Below are 22189 nucleotides of genomic sequence, written 5' to 3'. Positions count from 1 at the left end.
GGGGTATAATCTTCCCAAACTCTATTCAAAAAGAAAAAAAAAAAAGTTTTGCCTATAGTTCTACTTTATAAAAAAAAAAAAAAAGAGGGGAAAATAGACAATAACTGAAAAAAATTTATAAATTGCCTGTACCACCTATAATAGTGTGCAGTGTCTGGGGTGATGGTATAACACACTGGACTCCATGTTTGTGCCTAATAATATTTTTGCTAAAGCTTTTGAAATAAATTGACTTCCTAAAGTAGAATCTTGAACTTATCCAAAGTCTCTTAAAAAAATCACACCATTTTGGCAAAATAAAATAGCTAGACTCCACATTCTTGAATTTATTTATTTTTGTACAGTTTGCAGTGATAGCTTATTAGTTACAGTGTTAATGATGCAAACATTTGCTAGGCATGACATTACAGAGTACAGAATATAACTGTTAGCATATGGACTTCAGTATCATTATTGCCTAAATGAAATTCAGCAACAACCTTTTCCTTTCAAGTAGAAGTATGAATTAAGAAATGAGTCCTATTCTGGTACCTAGTTTAGTAAAGAATAAGTTACATCTTAAAGTCATAATGAAATAAATGAGAGAAACATCGTATCATGCACCGTGTGCACTGACCACCTTGACTAGAATAGGTCATGCATGGTAAACAATGTGTTTTAAAGTAACGTACATTTTTCTTTTTTTAGCCTCAACCAATCCACATGGAATGATAACTAGTATCTGGTACTCATTTTTAATGTGGTAAGGAAGCCATTTTTATACCAATGGATGTATTCTCTACGTCTTAAGAGCTTCATTTCAATAGGTCTCTCTCCCTCAGCTGCAGATTTGGCTCTCATCTGTTTGCGTATCACATATGCGCAAGTCTTCCCCTTTCCTCATTTTTTTTTTTTTTTTTAATGTTGATGGTGACGGACAACTTTGTGAGCAAGTTTAAAAAACAAAAAATGACTACATGAAGGAACCATATCCAGAATTATGCTCCCAAGGGAGAATGTGCATCTCCTAGAAGAAGCCACTTAGATGGGTAGAAATATATTATAAATAAATTTAGATGTAAGTGATGGGACAAAGCTCTGAAAAGGTTGGAAGGAGGAATTCTTCATCAAAATGTAAGTATGAGACCTTAAAGTCATTGTAAAAGTCCTGATTTTTTTTTTTTTTAAACAAACATATCATACCTGCTCTGCGTAATGGTTTTGTGCAGAGCAGCCCCAATCCTCCTCTTCTCAGGTCCCCAGCCGATGCTCTAGGCCCCTCCTTCGTGCTGAGTTCCCCCAAGCTGCTTGCTCTGGGGGCACTAGTGCATGCTCGTTCCTGACCCACCTGTGTGTCTATGAGACACAAACAGAGTGCAGCTCAACCCTGCCTCCAGCTCATCCTTGCTGTCTGTGATTGACAGCAGCGGGAGCCAATGGCTCCAGCTGCTGCTGTCTCAGCCAATGAGGAGGCAGAGACCTGGGACAGCTTCTGCTCTCATGCACATCGCTGGATCAGGCTCAGATGAGTATAAGTGGGTTGCTGAAGGGGGAGCTACACATGTAAAGGTTTTACCTTCATGCATAGAATGCATCAAAGTAAAAAAAAACAAACAAAAAAAAAACAAAAAAACTTCTACCTTTTCAACCACTTTAAAAGCTTTTGAAAATATACAATTCGAGTAATTAAACACAATAGGGTTGGTTTACAAAAGGAAAATAGGCTGCTAATGTATTTAGAGTGAGTATGCTCTATAACATTAGTACATCGACCCTAATGCAGTTGGTAGTTGTATCTCATTAAAAAAAAAAAAACTGAACCTATTCCAACAACTCATTCAATTTAAATACAATGAGGTCTCAATGCCATTTTAATATGAAATATAAATTAATATTAAATATATTGTATATTAGCTTCTGATCAAAGATCTTCTATATTAAATCTGTTGGCATTTGAAGCTGGCCACATCCACATCTGCTAAGCATGGATGAATCTCTGTCTGTGGCTATCACCGGCTGTCACAGAACCCAATCAGTGCCTGCATCTGGCTGGATACAGATACTGCGTAGCCAACAATTTCCTGCCCAGCTCCTTTGAATTTTTAGTTAAGGGATGCCAAGCAGGAAGGTACCAACCATGGCTACCCATGAAATGCATCAGAAACTGGACAAAATTTGGTCTGTGTCTGGACAGCTTAAGTTTTAAAAAGATGATAATGTCACACAAACAGAAGCTGGATGTGTCTAGTATGGCAGTCTTTTTTTTTTTTTGTTACTGAGACCCTAAATGTTAATGGAATATTAGATTTCTGTGGCACTAAAACATGCAGTTCATAAGAAAATCAGTAGTGTGTATGGGTCCATCTAGAGACAATCGTTTGCTGCTCTGATTGCACACATGTAATCAAATAAATCAGAGATCCTTTACTAAAGTGCATTCATGGTAACCAAAGCCATTTAGCAAGTATCTGTCTAATGCAAGGCAGAAGGTAAAACCAAACGTCTGACTGGTTGGTTTGGTCTAGAGCAGAGGTCCCCAAAACTGAAGCCCACGGGCGATGTGGCCCTTTGCTTGCCTTTATCCGGCCCTTGGGGCACAATTTCTTCCACGGACACCAATGATGGGACACTGTTCCTTCCACTGACACCAAAAACGGGGTATTATTCATCCCACTGGCACCAGAGATGGGGCATAATTCCTCCCACTGACACCATTGATGTAGTACTGGTCCTCCCACTGACCACCTAGACATTATTTACTCTTACCGATGGCAGGGTATTTTCTACTCCCAATGGCCACAGACGGTAAAACCAAACGTCTGACTGGTTGGTTTGGTCTAGAGCAGAGGTCCCCAAAACTGCAGCCCATGGGCCGGATGTGGCCCTTTGCTTGCCTTTATCCAGCCCTTGGGGCACTATTTCTTCCACTGACGCCAATGATGGGACCCTGTTCCTTCCACTGACACCAAAGACGGGGTACTATTCATCCCACTGGCACCAGAGATGGGGCATAATTCCTCCCACTGACACCATTGATGTAGTACTGGTTCTCCCACTGACCACCTAGACATTATTTACTCTTACCGATGGCAGGGTATTTTCTACTCCCAATGGCCACAGTCCAGCCCCCCTAAAGTCTGAAGGGCAGTAAACTGGCCATTTGTTTCAAAAGTTTGGAGATCCATGGTCTAGAGCACATTTTACATATAAAAGCAAGGTAGTCAATGATCCTGTTCAGTTTCATCTCAAATGAAGTAGCAATTACTTATTTTTGCCATACTGTGCTAGATTCATCTTGTTCAGCCCAGGGGGTTGGATGAATGGACAGAGGATTCACCCCTGCTGGCTACTGTATTCAGACAGCTGTGACTCCCTCAGATGGCCAACTATCCAAACAGTCAGTGCATTTGGTAGGATGCAATCACTGTTCTGATGATAATTTTTCAAAATAACCAGTCCATTTTTAAATGGACTTTTGTTGAGCCAAGTGATGAATCAAACCAAATTGGTGCTTACGATAGTTAGCTTTAGTGTCCTCAAAAAAAGGAAAACAGCACTGGGAATTGGTGAAACTACTTTAAATCTATGAAAATAGGTTTACAAAGCTTATAGATTTTTTTATAAATATAATTTAGAGCAACATGGAAATAATTAAGACTCTAAAATTCCATGAATACAGAAAAAAATGTATTTACCTTACATCTATTTTTCAAGCTGCTACACCGTACTCCTGTGTTTACTTGGGCTAGTATGCACAGGTGTTCCATGTATCCCATGCAGGCAATCCCAATAATGTCAATTGGAACACAGTGGCTGCACGGACACAGTCACTGCTCTCAATTTAACATTCATGCAGGTGCGAATGCATGGCCCCAAACGCACACTGTTTGGGGCTGTGCACCAGCACTGATGTCAAATTGAGAGCAGTGGCTGTGTCAGTGCAGCCGCTGCATCCCAATTGGCACCAATGGGACTGCCTGTACTGGAATGCATGAAACACCTGTGCATCCCTGTGCAGGTAAACAGCCCCTGGGTGGACGTACGCTCCAGTACGCCCCATGTGAATGAGGCCTAAAAAATAGATGCTTCAGTGTTAGATCTCCACAGTTTCTTGTATCTCTGCAAGCAGATGGCTCTTTATTGCAAGTGAGACATGCTATGTCTCTTCTGCAAGAATACACACTTACCTGCCTGTTTGCAGTTTTCTATTGAATGTACACGAAGCACTAAGCTAAGCGTACAGTCACATGCTAAGCACATGCTTAGCTCAGTGTATATTCCCAGAACACTCTAGTTGGGCCAAAATTGAAAAAAGAAAAAAAAAAAACGGCATCTGGGGAGAAGGCAACATCAGCCGCCAAGGGATGTAAGCACAGCATTGCTGGAAAGTGGAGGCGAGTATATTGAGATTTTAGTTCCGCTCTAAATTTCCTAGGTTTGCGCACCTAATACAGCCATCATGTAAGGGTTCGGTCTTTGGGTTGGATTTAAAAAAAAAAAAAATGTATTCTGAAAGAGAATGCAATGCTGTTGCAGGAAAAATGATACCCCAGTGTGGGCAGGGAGAAACTCAGGAAGTACGGCAAGAATATCCTGCCAATGAAGCTGTCAAGTCAGTGTGTGGCTGAACCTCCAAAATTCTACACCTATAACCAGGGTCATATTTAGACATCATGCTGTTCCAAAGACACATAAAAGATGATGCGTATATGTACACGATCTACCCCCTCTGTCATGTGAGAATTTTAGTAAAAACACTAGAGTGCACTTTTAAAAATCCTATGTGTCCTGCTTAATATGCAGAGGTACTTTTCAGCTGCTCAGATCACCAAACAAGAGAAAGGAGAATTTTATATCCCTTGAACTGCAGAGTCTTCAGATTCCCCTCAATATTCATAGTAACCCATATATTTTCTTTCTGCATTTAGCCACAACTGTACAGGAAAAGCTTGGTGCTGCACCCCATACGCTGCTGGCCCTGTCTAGAATCAAACTGTTCTACTCATGGAGGTTCACTTTTAAAGTATTACAGATATTTTTATAATAGTTCCTTATAATTAGAAATATGGAATATGTGCCAAGTAGTGCTGGTGAAAGTGCACACTAAAGAGTACCCACCAACATAGATGCCTACCAATAATTTATCTTAAGTGTTGCTAGCTCTCATTATTCTGTGTTTTGTTGGAGTGCTCTAATCAGTTTAAATGCAGGCAATATGCAGTGGATGGGTGAAGTCTGCACCACGTTACCCAGTATAATAGTGCCCTTACACATCACGCTATATGCTGCGGTACAGCCTCTTTTTCTGCATGCTGGTCCATAGCAGTGAGTGATGCACATACAAGAAATATTGTATCTACCCTTTCATCTTAACTCATTTACTATTAGTGAATTAATGAATCCACCACAAGCCTCCTCTTTTCTGTACTACAGGGGTATAAATAAATAAAAAGCACTGAATAACAATATGTAATACAGCAAAGAAACACCAATAACACAGTAAACATCATTGAAACCATCAGCTGCAAAAAAAAAAAAAAAAAAATACTGTGTTGAACTGAAACACTCAAACAGACTTAAAAAATGCCAGGAAAGACTATACATAACCTTTAACAATATATTACGAGAACCTATTTGTTCTTTAAGGCGTCTATAATTTTTTTTAATATATTTTCTTTATTTTCTTTAAAAACAGCAATTTTTATCAGTAATCCGTATGTGCTTAAGGTGCCTCTTCCTTGTTTCCAGAGATAAGGAATCCAGCCTATTCTGTGGCTTACCCTAATAAACAGATCACATTGGACTGTAAACATACTGGATAATAAAGAGATGAATATTTTATTGTGTAGTGCCGAATACGGATATCGTAACATTAGAGCAACACAAAAACACAGCAGCACATTTTATCTGCATAGTAAACCACGGTGCTAACAAATAAACATCATCTACATTACACGTAAAGCTGATTTCTTTTTTTCGTCCAATACTTTTATAGAATTGTTCTTTTAACATAAATAATGATGTGGTCTGGCTATAGTTACAAGTGTACACAGTTATTCATACACCTATAGTGATGAAATGACCAGTTACCATATAGTCTACCACAATAATGCGTAGCTTCCTTTCTGGCTTCCAGCGAATCACGGAATTACACTAAGAAAATGTATTTAAATACATTACATGTAACCTGTGTTGATCTATCAGGTAGGGAATGGCTATTTTAGGAACATAACTGGCAACCCAGAATGGGGATTTAATATCAAGGCAAATTACCTAAACAATAGGCTTTAAGGACAATTTCCACTGGATGCGTACCAACTGACATCGTTCTACCAGTCTCTTATACATGATATACGAACTGCAGAAAGTGTACGAGTCATGTATCTAGGGATGCAGTGGTGGACTCTATAATGCTTCTCCAGTGTGGCTGACATGTCTGGGTGATTCACATCCAAAATGATATGAGGCAGTGCGGCTCTTTACACACGAGAGATGAATCCTAGGCTGAGACTTCCTGGGATCTGAATTGTTTCTAAAGCCAGAGATGAGGGGTTGAAGGGGAAGGTGACAGGGAAGATGTGCTTGGCATCCATTAGCAGCTGAGGGGCGTCCTTCCGGTCCCTTAGGCGCAACTGTGGGAAAATAGACAAACAAGCATTTCACATCAAAGTATTTCAATATTTTACTGGCTATACACATTCAGAGTAGGCACAACAGTCCTGTGACTTAAGGTGCAACTGAAAGGTGGAAGGATTTTTACCTTAATGCATTTTCTACAATAAAGTGATATTAAAGGTTTGGTTTTTTTACATTTTTTAATAACAAAAGCATGGTATACCTACCTGCTCTTTGCAATGGTTTTGCACAGAGCAGGCCCGATCCTCCTTTCCTTGGGTCCTCCGCTGGCACTCCTGGACCCTCCCTCCTGCCTAGTGCTCACAAAGTGAGCAGCTTGATATGGGGGCACTGGAGCAGGCTTGCTCCCGATCCGCTGCTCTGTATGTCCATTCACACATGGAGAGCGGCTCGGCCCTGCCTCCCACTCTCTCCATATTAGCTCAATGGCTGTGAATGACACTAGCGGGAATCAATCGCTATTGCTGTGTCAGCCAATGAAGGAGAGGCCTGGGAGAGCCATTGCTCGTGTGCACATCGCTGGTTCGAGATGGGGCTCAGGTACATTTAGGGATGAGCTGGGGCTGCTGCTGTACGTTGGTGGTTTTTTTACCTTCATGCATAGAATGAAGCCTTTACAACCACTTTAAGGTAAAAAAAAAACCTTCTGCCTGCAGCTTCCCACTCCCCCTCCCCAGTCCCCCCCTTTTACTTTCCAGAGTCCAACCTAGATCCAGTGATGTGCACGTGAGCAAAGGCTCGCTCTGCTCTCTCCCTCCTCATTGGCTCAGAGACAGCAGCAGTAGCCACTGACAGAGTGGGCTCGGGAGCAAGCATGCACAAGTGCCCCCATTGAAGTGGCTTGCAATGGGGGCACTCTCTGGGAGTTTGAGCCAGGAGCACCAGCAAGGTACCCCAGAAGAGGAGGATCGGGGCTGCTCTGTGCAAAGCCACTGCAAAGAGCAGGCAAGCACGACATGTTTGTTATTTTAATAAAGGGAAAAAAAAAAAAAAAAAAAAAGAGCATTTACAATCACTTTAAAGACTGATCAGGCAGGGTCTTTGTTGCAGAAGAGACATGCAATGTCTCTTCTGCAATAAAACAAATGTACCTGCCTGTCCACAGTTTTCTTTGGCATGCACACAAGGCAGGCAAGCGCAGCTCAATTTACATTCTGAAACAGCACCTGTGTGCCAGGATGACCGATCTCCTGCACATCCGCAGAAGCATTATCATCCTGCACCAGCCAATGAAGACGACTGCAGCCTCGCACCTGGAGGAAGCCGGGGAGAAGATGTCTGCAGTTCCATTTTAAGCTTGCCATATACAAGTAGAGTTTTGTTCAAAAATGTTTTGTTTTAGGAATGTTCATTCAATTTTCTAATCCGCTAGCTCAGGCTTTCAGTGGCTCAGCCAGCTGACAGTCAGCAATCTATGTGGATCCTGACTGTAAAGTTGGAATCTTTCCAAAGCCTGGACCGGCTCAGTGACGTCGGCCAACAGTAAGCACTCCTGCGACTCACAACAGAAGTAGGGCCAAAAGAGCTTTGACCCTACTTCTCCTTTCAGCTTTCCAATAAAAACAAAGCTACTGGGCAAAAACATAATGTGACTGTCCAACCAGATTCCGTGCAAGTTTATTGCATCACAGTGCAAGCCTGTATACCCCGGAGACACTGGCCACTCGATTGAACCACAATTCTCATTCATTCTGACCGAGCCTTATACAAGTCCATCACCTTCCCCAACCAAAGTGGTGCATTCATTTTATAGTTTCTACATTAGGTACAATATATAGGTACAGGAATTTTCAGTGACAATAAAATTGAAAAAATATAACAACCAAAACTTGAATATCGCACCAACAAAAACTCTTCACACCAAGAATTTATTTTCTTCTATTTTTACAAAGTTAAAAAAATGCCAATATACTCTTAACTTTACCACTGACACTGTCTTTGGCTGTATCATACATATATGTGTATATAATTCACATACCATTTGTATATGTACTGTATTGCCAAAAGTATTGGGCCAGCCCTCCAAATCATTGGATTCAGGTGTTCCAATCACCTCCATGACCACAAGTGTATAAAATCAAGCACCTAAGCATGCAGACTGCTTCTACAAACATTTGTGAAAGAATGGGTCGCTCTCAGGAGCTCAATGAATTCAAGCGTGGCACTGTGATAGGTTGCCACCTGTGCAATAAGTCCATCCGTGAAATTTCCTTGCTACTTAATATTTCACAGTCAACTGTTAGTGGGATTATAACAAAGTGGAAGCAACTGGGAGCAACAGCAACTCAGCCACAAAGTTGTAGGCCACGTAAAATGAGAGTGGGGTCAATGCATAGTGCGCAGAAGTCGCCATCTGTCTGCAGAGTCAATAGTTAAAGACCTTCAAACTTCATGCGGTCTTCAGATTAGCACAACAGTGCATAGAGAGCTTCATGGAATGGGTTTCCATGGCCGAGCAGCTGCATCCAAGCCTTTCATCACCAAGTGCAATGCAAAGCATTGGATCCAGTGGTGTAAAGCATGCTGCCACTGGACTCTAGAGCAGTGGAGACATGTTCTTTGGAGTGATGAATCACGCTTCTCTGTCTGGCAATCTGATGGACATGTCTGGGTTTGGCAGGAAAATGATACTTGCCTGACTGCATTGTGCCAACTGTAAAGTTTGGTGGAGGGGGGATTATGGTGTGGGGTTGTTTTTCAGGGGTTGGACTTGGCCCCTTAGTTCCAGTGAAGGAAACTCTTAAGGTGTCAGCATACCAAGACATTTTGGACAATTTCATGCTCTCAACTTTATGGGAACAGTTTGGGGATGGCCCCTTCCTGTTCCAACATGACTGCGCACCAGTGCACAAAGCAAGGTCCATAAAGACATGGATGAGCGAGTTTGGGGTGGAGGAACTTGACTGGTCTGCACAGAGTCCTGACCTCAACCCAATAGAACACCTTTTGGATGAATTAGTGTGGAGACTGTGAGCCAGGCCTTCTCGCCCGACATCAGTGCCAGACCTCACAATTGTGCTTCTGGAAGAATGATCAAACATTCCCATAGACACACTCCTAAACCTTGTGGACAGCCTTCCCAGAAGAGTTGAAGCTGTTATAGCTGCAAAGGGCGGGGCCAACTCAATATTGAACCATACGGACTAAGACCGGGATACTCTTCAAGTTCATGTGTGTGTAAAGGCAGGCGCCCCAATACTTTTGGCAAAATAGTGTATGTCTTACCAGGTGGTCTGTGTACAACCACAACTTATATTAATAATCTGTACACTTGGGCTGCTTTCACACATTTGTTTTTCTTCCGTTTTTGTGTTAAAAAAAACAGAAGAAAAATGCATGACCATTAAATCCTATGGAACTCTTTGAAAACAAACACATTGAAAAACGCAACAGACCGGCAAATGACAAAAGTCCTGCTTGCTGCATTTTTGGTGCATGCTTGGTGTGGTAATAAAAAAAAAAGGAACAAAATGCACCAACCCCCCCCCCCATTGCAGTAAATGGAAAATGCATAAAAAATGCACCACAGTTGTGTTCTAAAGTCACTTTTTTTTCACAGGTGCAAAATGCGGCAAAGACGCAAATATCCATTTTTACAGTGTTTTTGAAAGGGAGCAATGTGAAAGTAGCCTTATTACCAATACAAATGTATGTGTTGTTTTACTGCCTATTAATAAAGAGGTTTCCTATTTTCCTTGTTATCCATTTATGACTGCATATCCAACACAAAAATGGCAATACAAACATACTAGTAATTTATGCAGAGGTCACAAATCATAGTCAAGTGTATCAAAACATGTAGAAGATATGTCCTATGACCAAACAAAAAACATACTGTACCTGTATGTTGCGTATAAACGATACCAATACCCTTTCTTCAAACTCATTTACAGGGGTATAGAGATTCAACACCTTCACAATCTGTAAAAAGACAATATTTTGCAGTTTAGTTTTTTTTAAAACCATAAGGAAATTTTACCAGTGGTCATTTAAGAGAATGGCATGCTTACAACTAGTTTGGGGGAAAGGCCCTTTTCTGTTCCAGCATTACTGTATCTCTGCACACAAAACCAGTTCCAGAAATAAAGTTCTATGTGGAGGAACCTAAACCTCTGTCAAGCTCCTGCTGCTTAACGAGCAGCTCTTTTCTTTGAGTACTCAGAAGCTGTTCAGCTGTCGGTTAATTACCAGCCACTCGTCTCCAGAGACTCACCTGGATAATGATATCTGCCTCATTAGTCCAGCCTACAGCCAGCCCTTTTTGCTTTTTTTTAACAGCTTAGTTCCAGTGTGTTTCTGTGTACAACTTGGTCTGGCTGACTTCTCTTCCAATTCCTGTTCCTGATTTTTGCTCCCATCTACACTGACATCTGGTTTCCTGACCCTGGCTTGTCTGATTACCCGCTCTAGCATCCAAACCCTAGCTTCTGTTTTGACTATGTTCCTGAACTGTTATTTTTGCTATTTCATTAAAGGTGTGATTTTAACTGCACTTTCTGTCTCTGCGTGGTTTATGATTCCTGACAACCTCACACACAGCCCTGACTTCAACACTGCTGAAAAACCTTCCGGATCACTTGGAATGTCATTTTTGAGACACTCTTGTCCAACATTAGTAGCTGACCTGACAAATGTTTTAGCTGAATGGGAAAAGCCCAGGGGAGAGCAGACTGTTAAAATTGCAAAAGAGAACGCAGGGTGAAACTCACTATTAATGTATATAGTTTTGGCATGGACTGTCCAACAAGCTTACATACTGTAGATATACAGTATAATCCATATTACATTGCATATATTATGAAAACCAGCAAAAAAGACTTAGAAAACGAAGAAATAACATGACTATTATGATCAGTTGATAAATCGCTGGCTGTGTAAGAGGTTTAGCTACTTGACACCAATTTGCAGCTGGTCATTAAGGTACAAAGCACAGTGACCACTTGGCATACATCAACCTACATGGCACACTCCTATGGAGTTGGCTTAAATCCTCACAGTCAGCAGTCACTTTACCTGAGCAGTAGTCAGAGCATTGCACATAGAGCAGATGGCCTCTGCATCTTCATCTGTTTTCTTCTTCACTTGTAGCAACTGAGCAGCCTGAATTAAGGGTTCCAGGGTCTCTTTGGCCCCACTGTTCATCAGATTCTTGTCCCGCAGCCATTCCTCTAATTGGCTTACATTGTACCTGTACAGAGCAACACAAAACATCAGCTGCCTGATCAGAATATGATTGGTCAGTTTCAGTAGAGTCATCTCATTCCTATACGATGCTATGAAACCACACATTTTAGGACAGTCTCCTAAACAGAAGCAACAGATGATCCAATACATAAATGTTATAAATAATTAGGAAAAAAATGACATGAACACCCTCATAATCAGTGTTATACCCAATTCCCTCCTATGCCCAGATGGACACACTTTCGGTAGTTTAAAAACAATAATTGCATGAGTAACACTGTAACATGGTTTAATTAAAACAGTTTCAACAATTTTGCCAGGAATAATTAGAATTGCACAGAATATTTTAAATATCACTAATATGACTTGACAATTCTGTAAAGGGTAACTGCATTAGAGACAATAAACCCATAATTTCCTACGATGACTAACTTGAGTATGGGATATTAGATTTACACTTAGCCTACGCATCTGCTAATGACTATCAACCACTTAGTCTAAATGTAGATAAAAGCCATAATATGTATGATGTTATGGAAACAGTATTAAACTATTACCATAAATGTCAACTCTACCCAAAATACATAACCCCTACATAAGCCTGCTTAACAGTGAGATCACCTGCCAGTGTTGCCTACAACTAACCAATGCAACAGGGCGATTTACTGTACACTATTATTATGGTTGGGTGGTATGATGATGATCTAGCAAGACTATCTCAACCCCCCCCCCCCCCCAAGTTCCCTATAGATACAAGATGGTGGTGCGTGATTCATCCCAACAACATCCAAAAATAACTAAAATGTTGGTTTTGCATGAACTGTAAATAGAGCATAATATATGAACACATAGAATCATCCTAAAACTATTCAGGCAGAATTTAAAGCAAAAGCTAAATACACCACTGCAATAGACTGATAAAATGTGTAATTTTGTTATCTCTTCACAGCTCCTATACTTAAACTAGCATATTCACTAGGTTTACTGACCTTTCAAGAGGTGTTATTCACTCTTCTTTAATGAATCATTAACCTTAACGTAGAGATGGAAAGACACAGCCTTTCTTGGAAAGCTATTAAGGCAAACGGCAATTTACCAATAAGGCAGATCCTGGCCTTAGCCTTCTATACTCTCCACACTCTGGTGGCTTCTATAGTAACCATGCTGGTGTGATTAGCAGGTAGTATGAATTATGTGACAACCAGCAAATACTACTAGTTAATTGCGGGCATACAGTGCACACTATTTCTGAAAACTCAGGCTACTGATCTGTGCATGCTTAAAGCAAAACTGTAAGAAGAACATATCGGCTTTACCGAACTTCTCCTAAACATGCTACCTCCCTGGCAGTCTGCTTTCAATTGTTTTAAAGTGTCACTAAGCCCTGGTTCAGACCGGTGCAACTTGTCATGTGATTTGACAGTTGCACCCTATTGTCGGCAATGGAAATGTTCAAATTGGTGCAACGAAGTCACACTGATTTTGAAAATAGTTCCTGCACTATTTTCGGCAATTTCAGGTGCAACTTGCATAGACATCTTTACATGAAGTTGCACAGATGTCAGGCAAGCCGCACCTGAAATTGCACTGACCTGCGGCTTTGAAACCACGCTACTTCAAGTGAAGTAGCGTGATTTCAAAATTGCATTCAGCGTGAACCAGGGCTAAACCCCAATATTAAAATACATGTGCAATCCTATATTTAAACCGTAATCTCCAGTGATTGTGCTCTGCCCAGCAAACTGCTGAATCAGTCTTTCCAAACTTCTAGTTTTAGGCTTGGAGCAGTGCAATAATCATCATGGCCATGTGCACTATCGGCCTCAGACTACATATCCCATGGTGCTGTGTACTGGTATTCACTAGTTTAGTGTGCACTTATCCTCATTAGCTATGCTGGTACCTCCTACAAGTGACGGCAATGGAGACCTGTCAAACAGAATGTCTATCATGGTATGAGTATTTGATTAGTTATACTACATACCTAGACAAAGATTGCAGGACAGGGCCAAATACCGAAGGTGTTGCACTGTACTGGAGCAGCTGTCAGTCAGCTAAACCATGAGCACTGCAGCATGGGCAGGGCTGACAGAGAATCAGCTAGCTGACTTGCTTTTCATAGGTTTTAGGTGTTGGAGCTTGCTGTGTCAGAACATATTATATGTTCATAAAAAGTGCAGTAGCAATATTTTATAACGTAAGTTCTGCACACAGGAAAATTCATGGGGGGAAAAAATATAATGCAAAGTTTGTGTAACGCGAGTTTAGTTACACTGTAAGCATGCGACAAGTAAATCAGCTGTTTGGGTCAACAACTCAAAGTATTAAAGTCTCAACATCAGAATGACAGCCAGGAGACTAGCCATTTCAGGAGCAGATATGAGCAATGGCAACCTTTATACTGTCCCAATATTGTTTTTTTTTGAAGCACAGTGCAACAGCACTGTCAGACAGGGAGAGGCATTGCTGTAGTGTTAGTATCACAGGCACTGCAGCACCACTTCTCCCTGACAGCAGCAGCTCAGAGCTAAAGAGAGACTCCTCCTCGGCTCCAGTCACATGACACCACCGATGAGAGGACTTTCCTCACTCTGAACTGCCTCTTGATCTGGTAAGGAGATCTGCACCAAAGGGGAGTCTGTACTCTGGGGACCTGTACTGAAGGGTCGGCAGGGAAGGGGCATCTTTACTGGGGGGCATCTGGATCGGGGGGTTCCATACTGAAGGGTTAGGCTGGGAGGGGGGGGTCTGTATATGGGTTGATGGGCTGGGTTGAGATTTGTACTGTAGGATATATGGGCTTGGGGGGATAGAGATTCATACTGGCAGGAGGGGGTAATTTTGTATGGTATTTTGTGCTGTGGCCTGTGCGTTACACACTCTATGTTACGCACTCCTGAGCCCCGCACTCTCTATACCACAAACTCCTGAGGCCCTGCATGCTCTATTATGAACTCCTGAGCCCTGCACTATGTTACGCACTCCTAAACCCTGCAATCTCTGTTATGAACTCCTAAACCCTGCACTCTCTCGGTTATGAACTCCTAAACCCTGCAGTCTCTATGTTATGCACTCCTAAACCCCGCACTCTCTCTGTTATGAACTCCTAAAACCCTGGACTCTCTGTTACGCACTTCTAAACCCTGCAGTCTCTGTTATGAACTCCTTATTTCTGCACTCTGTTATGAACTCCTAAACCCTGCACTCTCTATGTTATGCACTGCTAAACCCTGCATTCTCTCTGTTATGAACTTCTAAAACCATGGACTCTCTGTTACGCACTTCTAAACCCTGCAGTCTCTGTTATGAACTCCTTATTTCTGCACTCTGTTATGCACTCCTAAACCCTGCATTCTCTCTGTTATGAACTTCTAAAACCATGGACTCTCTGTTACGCACTCCTAAACCCTGCAATCTCTGTTATGAACGCCTTATTTCTGCACTCTGTTATGAACTCCTAAACCCTGCACTCTCTCTGTTATGAACTCCTAAACCCTGCACTCTCTCTGTTATGAACTCCTTATTCTTGTACTCTCTCTGTTATGAAGTCCTAAACCCTGGACTCTCTATGTTATGAACTCCTAAAACACCGCACTCTCTCTGTTACACACTCCTGAACCCTACACTCTCTATGTTATGAACTCCTTATTCTTGCACTCTCTCTGTTATGAACTCCTTATTCTTGCACTCTCTCTGTTATGCACTCCTAAACCCTGGACTCTCTCACTCCTGATACTCCTATATACAGTGAGTAGGCTCAGGTTTTATGTAACAATGGCTCCCCCCAATGTTCGTGCAATTTGGCCACACCCACAATTTACTGCTTTATTCCTTTAGTTGTTTTTGTGTGTATGTGGGGATGAGGGTTGGCAGCGTGTTGGAAAATGATTGGCCCTGGGTACTAGATAAGTCATTGAACTATACTCTTAAATCTGCAAACTATATCACATTTGGATCATTGTTACCTGATCTGCATCCCTTTGCTCCATGAACACATGTCCTTTCGGAGCAACAGGTTGTTGAGGGTGACCGCACCGATAATGTAGAACATCTGCTTCACCACCTGCTTGATGAGCTCTGGATCCATGCCATGTTGGCACATTATTGAGTGGAAAGTGTTCAGCTGCCTTACTATGGAATCCAAGGTATATGTCCCTTCATCAGCTATACTGGATGTCCTCTTCCGCAGACCAGTAGGCTTCACCCCTGATACACCCTGAATAGTTTCATGCTCCAGCATTCCTGAAACTAAAGGGCATACAGAGCAATGTTGAGCAAAAAATGACTTGTAAATCTATTTCATTGAAAGCTTATAAAGGAAAACTGTGATACAAGCAAGGGTGATAGAGGAAAGTATGTTCTGGACAGGTAATCACAATGTGTCACAACAGTATTATTATGGAACCCGATATAAGGCAGGGCAGAAATATACAAGAATGAGATATACACATTTTGGGCACATCATATACGTAAAGATATACGGTCACACAGCAGACATATGGGTATGGTTCACTGCAGACATAGGATGACAGATACAGGCGGCAAATATCTGTGTACCATTGGGTGGGGAGGAAGGGTGGAGGATGGCTCTGCCAGCTTTCCAGTCTTTTCTGACAAATTACAATGTAAAAATGAATGTGCACAGAAGGAATGTTGGCCCTGTGTATGCATAGCTCAGTGCTTTGCTCAGTGGACAGAAGTTTCCCATTGGAAGAACAGGTTCACCTTTGCCAGTTTGGTATTGGGAGCTCTATAAATCCCTCATTACTCACCAATCATCGGCTGCAAGATGTTTTCCAGCACTCGGACAAGCTGCTGGTAAATCTGGATGGCCAGGTCGCTCAACACTTGCCTATATTCAGCAAGGTCGAAGTTTGTTAGACAATGTTCATTCTGCCTGGTTGTGTTGTGCTTCATAAATGACTGTGAAGAAACAATATCATGCTGATCCGAATGCTTCCATTAAACAATCTCAGCTCATATCTATAGAAATTTTATTTCAACTTTCATAATACATGTATATGACAGCTATAACTTGAAACTTAATCCAGATATTAGCCCAAAACAAAAGTTACTACGTGCGCATGGATGGCTTGATTGAAGAAAGTCATGACTCACGGTACATGAACCAGACTGTTGCATGCCATCGTCAAGCCTCCTACACACAGTCACTAAGGTGCTGTTAGATTCTTCTATTATTGCTGATCTATTCAGATTTGTGAAAGATATCTCATATCTGAAAATGTTTCTGAAATACATATCAGCATATGCAAACTTTTATACCAGAATCCACCCACAATATCCGCGTTACACAAATCTGTGGTCACAATCTAGGAATCCTCATTTTGTAAAAACAGACAATTCCTTTAAGAACAGTGCAGTAGCAGGAAGCTGTTCTACTTTAAATAAATGAAATTAAATGTTTAAGTACGTGTTTATAAAAATAAACATCCATGCTGACCTGTATGCTGCAGCTGTCTCATATTGGATCCAAGTCTTTGTTCACACCAATGCAATTTGTCATGCAATCTGACAGTTCAAAATCGCACAAGTCACACCCTAAATTTTGCAATGGAACTGTTCAAATTGTTGCGACTCAAGTTGTAGCGACCTTGAACAGGGTTCCTGCACTAATTTTCTGCGATTTCATTGCAACTTGCATTGACTTCTGTTATTTGGAGTTGTAATGAAATTGGAGATCCAAATTTCACTGATCTGTGGCTTTGAAATCGTGCTGAGGTAGCGTGATTTCAAAGCTGCACTGGTGTGAACAAGGGCTAAAACCAAGAACTCAGCAATTACATAATTCAGTTCTTGGTCTGTTTAGAGTGGAGAGCAGTGACTGTCAGTCACCTCTCTCTGCTCTGCCTCTCCAGTGCTCACTGCTATGAGCACGAGAAGGGGGCAGGCACAGCTGGCTCTGGCTCCCAAATGTGCGGTGAGAGTCGGAGCCAACTGTCAATCAGGCAGCCGGGTTGATCCAGACAATATTGTCAGGATCCTTCCAAAGTCTGGAGCTGCCCTGGGAAACAGGAAAAAAGCAAGTGCAGTCCTGTGACCCATAACAGAAATATGGCTAAAAAAGCTTTGGCAATACTTTTTTAAAAACAAAAATACCAAAAGTACTCAGCACAAGAGATTTGTATCCAAAAGTCTAAAAGAGCTCTACAACATTTTTTTATAGCACCAATAAGACCAGGCAGAACAAGTGACATACATTACTCCATCTTAGCTATGTTTCAGACAGAAAGACCCTGGATATGTCTACAGGGGTAAAGCCATTACACGTGGCAAATGAGAGCTGTGCTATTTGCTCTAATGAGATTTATTTAAAATGTTTAACTGTTTTTTTTAAGATAAATTCAAGTGATGTAAATGCTTGAATCCATCTGCCTCTTATAAGCTACTACACAGCAGCACTGGAAAAGGGAAGGTCAATACTGCGTGCACATGTGCTGACAGGGAACATGCTGATTTGGGGAGGGAGAAAAGCGATGGTGATCTCATCAGGCCGCTGCTATTTCACTATCCACAGTCACAGGCTGGAGACAAAGTGATGACCTAGTTTTTTCATTTAATACAGTACTGTGCTGTCTGGAAGGGTTGTGTAAATTTCAGGACTGGCAACATGTTACAAATTCTTTGGCAGGTAAAACAAATCACAGTATGTATTTCAGCTGTAAATTAACTTCTTGCCTGGAGTTCAGCACAAAAGCAAGTTTTAGTCTAAGTTCACATTCGCCTGAATGATAAAACGCAGCGTTTTACTATGCAGGCTAATGTCAAGTCAGCTCCAGCAGAGAGCTGTGCGTTTTACTATGCAGGCTAATATCAAGTCAGCTCCAGCAGAGAGCTGTGCAATGTGTATTTTTCTGTGTTTTTTTTTTTTTCAACTTTACTTTGGTGTGTCACATTGTGACACTTTATTCATGTGAATATAATGCAGCATGGTGCGTTGTGTTGCTGTGCAGTGACATCCAGTGCCATTCAGCAAATGCAAAGCACATCACATCAGCATTTTGTGATTGTTTTCTATGTGCTCCAGCGGTGACCTGCATTTATGTAGTGTGGAAAAACGCAGGTCACTGCCCATAGTATGAATGGACTCTTAAGATAATTTGTTCTCAAATGACTGCAAGGTTTACATTACACATTAGGCAAACTATTTTTTACATGGCTACTGTAAGTAATATTTATGGTTTTGTTTGGAGGGGATACACAGAATCACGACTCATCTAACATCTATTAAAACCAGAGTGGTCTTAAGATCTTGCCTCCCATGTAACGCATATGTGTGGTGGCAGAGGAGGTGGGCTTTTATGTCCACAAGCTGCACATATGCATCCAGCGGCAGCAAAGGTTTTTGTGCTAACATCACGTGCTCACTGAACACTTTCAGCACAGTGACCGAGCTGTCATAGACAGCTCCTGTTCTCTAGAAATGCTTGGGAGCCGACAGGTCATGTGACCACTGTGACAGCCAATCACAGTGGTCACATGATTGGGCAGTCTTTCCCGTCCCCCTAGACGTAAAGAACCTGTTGAAGGTACGCTGGGGCTGGGCAGGAAGGAATAAGGGAAGGACAGACAGAACATTTGGGAATGAAGTACCTCTTCTCCACTGTACTGCTTCAAGCAATGGAGGAATCGACAGGTGTTGGAAAGCCAGAAGGACACGGTTTCAAAATCATCTCCTCTTTTCTGTGTAAGAGAAACAAACAAATATATCAAGCTTCATTCAAACACAAGATTCAATAATTGTATCCAACCAACTTGAATAATTAGGTGCTTTATATTCACAAATACATCAAGAAGTAATTATATGTGTGACAATGTGAGAATAGTGGATATGGTGGAAGCCAAATGATTACAGTGATAAGGTTGACCTCCCACTTGGCTTCAATAATTTACAATCACATCAAACATTCTACAATTTGTGGAAATCCCGCTTCCTCGAGATGAATTCATAAGTCCTAAGGAAGAGGAGATTTACAAGAAACGCATAAAAGTTTATAGATGGCTGTCATTTCTGACAATATGTGAACTGCCTAAAGCCATGATGGCCATGAAACAAAACAAAAGAATAGACTGTCAATTTATTTCTGATACGTGTTAGATTTTTTTAAGGATGATCTATGTTCACATTAAAAAAAATATTAAAATTTTGTAAACATCCTTTTGTGGATCACGTTGATGTGATAATAGCTGACAATTAAACTGTTAAAAATCTTGGTGAATCAAATGAAAAGGTGGCGCTATACACGCTGACAATTACAGTAGTAACTGTATGCAATATTGGCACAAAATTTTCAATATTAAACTGTGAAATAAAAATATATTCTGTGCGTACACTTAATTCAAATGTCCATAGTCCTTAAAAATTTGCCAAATTTTGTGTTTTTCTTCTCCTCCACCACTGTGAAAACTCACGAGGACACCGTATAGGCGAAACGCGTAGAGACGGGACTTCTGGTTGTCACTTCCAATTCCGGTGAGAAGAGTTTTTGGTAATTGGAGTGCACATCGGCTCTAGGTGTGAGCAGAGTGGCAGTGCTTCTGAATGAATACATTTGGTGCCGGTTGCTTTGGTGCCATGCTGGGCACATGAAAACGAGTGAAATATTTCATCATGTTGAGTATTTTGTGAGAATACTGTACACAGTTACTACTGCAACTGTTAGCGTGTATTGCGCCACCTTTTCATTTGATTCACAACGTATATAAAAGAGTAAGAGTACATCTTTAATGGGGTAGCTGATATTTTACACAAGGGGTGATTCCATTTAGGATCACAAGGCCCATTGTTATTTCCCTAAAAATCTTTGGTATTATGAGTAGGAAAGCATTTATGAATAGAATCCTGCTATAGCAATCTCAACAACTTAAATGCTGAACCTGGCACTTTATTTTATTTCTGTTTATACTCACAAAAACATTTTGTAGCAATTTCACCTGTGAGTAAAACATAATTTCAGAATAAATTGTTGCTAAAACCTATTGAACTGTTCGAACCCACTATACACTATTCAAGGTTTGATCATGTCTGGGACCCTTGGTATAGATACCTCCAACTTCCAGCTGACTGAAGTGTGCGGGCAGGAGGAGTGGGTCTTCGGGTGGACCCTCTGTTCTTTTTTTCTTTCCTGTTCTCTCCTTTCTCTTCTTTGATTCTACTTAGTTGCTATTACACAGAGCATCTCGTGTACCCATGACCTACGTTGGTTGGCCGGTGGGTTGTAGAGAAGTAGAGATATTTTCCGTTTTCTGAGTCCCCTACGTAGAGCTGTTATATGCTCTAACAGAGTGACTTTTTGCTATGTTGTAATTAAATTCTTCTACTTTTGATCTTTGGTGAATGTCGATGATGTCTTGGCGTAATACCTTGATCTCTCCACTTTTTATCATTTGCATTTTGATACATTCTACCTGCATTGTGGGCCTCTTACTATGTCTTTGATATTGCAGTGTGTTTAATTTTGTGTATTTCTTGGAAAACGTTTAATAAACATATTGAAACAGAACCTAGACAGTAATGAATTACAGAAGAACAGACAACCAGTCTGTAATAACACCTAAAAGAGTTAAACGGCACTGAGTAACTTCAGACTAGGCAGATTTGGCAGGCGTGTGCTGTATACCCATGCCCATTGTTCAGTAGTGGAAAGAAGCCATCATGCATAACGTGTCATTTCTGCAGAAGTCAATGAGACAGTAGATTTCAGCTCCAAGTCATAGCTTGTCTCACTTCCTGTAGCTGTGGACACGCAGAACTGTGCTCAGTCTGCATACCGAGTTCATCCCAAGACACATAACCAGACCTGCCGACAGCCAAACTGCACATGCAGTAAAAAAGCAGATTTATAGTAAATTGTAAATCATCAACGCAGTATATGGCTTTAAATAAGTCCATTGAACACTAAAACATCATGTGACTTAATGACATGTTCCACTGTGTTATTTCATTAACCATTTAGTGGACTGGAACATGGTTTAGATGAAAACAACCAGCCTATCTGAACCTTTTTAATATGGAGGACCCATTGAACTAACTTTCTGGGCTCAGGGAGCCCCTGCTAATCATTGCTATATCTACATCATATAGCACTCAGTAGGTCAGTAGGTAGAATCCCCCTTTTAGATACCTAAAAAGATTATTGGTGTCAGCGGTTACTAAGAAGCAGACATTTTTATTGCTCATGGAACCCCTAGCAACTTCTGGAGGAACCCTAGGACTCCAATGTGCACCACATATAAATGCATGTGAAGATTTTTCAATAGTGCTATTCATACTATGCCATTACTTGCATTTAGTTGCAGTCACTGTAGCTGTGTTTAGAGAAAACAAAATTCTGTGCCTCTAGAATCCAATTAGAAACTCTAAGGCCCCTTT

The 22189-nt window shown here is 41.2% G+C and overlaps 1 protein-coding gene across 1 annotated transcript in view; it reads right to left on the bottom strand.

Moving 5' to 3' along the window:
- Window positions 1-317: 317 nt before the first annotated feature.
- Window positions 318-22189, bottom strand: part of LOC149455884 (unconventional myosin-Va-like) — a 241092-nt gene continuing 219220 nt past the window's right edge. Inside the window, exons 36-41 of the mRNA XM_089685755.1 lie at window positions 19411-19500; window positions 16572-16722; window positions 15765-16047; window positions 11629-11803; window positions 10456-10536; window positions 318-6611 (exon numbers count right to left, since the gene is read on the bottom strand). Coding sequence (XP_089541881.1) covers window positions 6459-6611; window positions 10456-10536; window positions 11629-11803; window positions 15765-16047; window positions 16572-16722; window positions 19411-19500 — 933 coding nt within the window. The 3' untranslated portion in view covers window positions 318-6458. The remainder of the gene's footprint in view (window positions 6612-10455; window positions 10537-11628; window positions 11804-15764; window positions 16048-16571; window positions 16723-19410; window positions 19501-22189) is intronic.

Source organism: Staurois parvus, unplaced genomic scaffold (assembly GCF_062004578.1).
Source record: "Staurois parvus isolate SC_StPar_1 unplaced genomic scaffold, SC_StPar_1.0 ptg000385l, whole genome shotgun sequence".
Lineage (NCBI taxonomy): Eukaryota > Metazoa > Chordata > Amphibia > Anura > Ranidae > Staurois > Staurois parvus.
The sequence above is the reverse complement of the archived record's forward strand: the minus strand, read 5'-3'. Positions and strand labels throughout refer to the sequence as shown.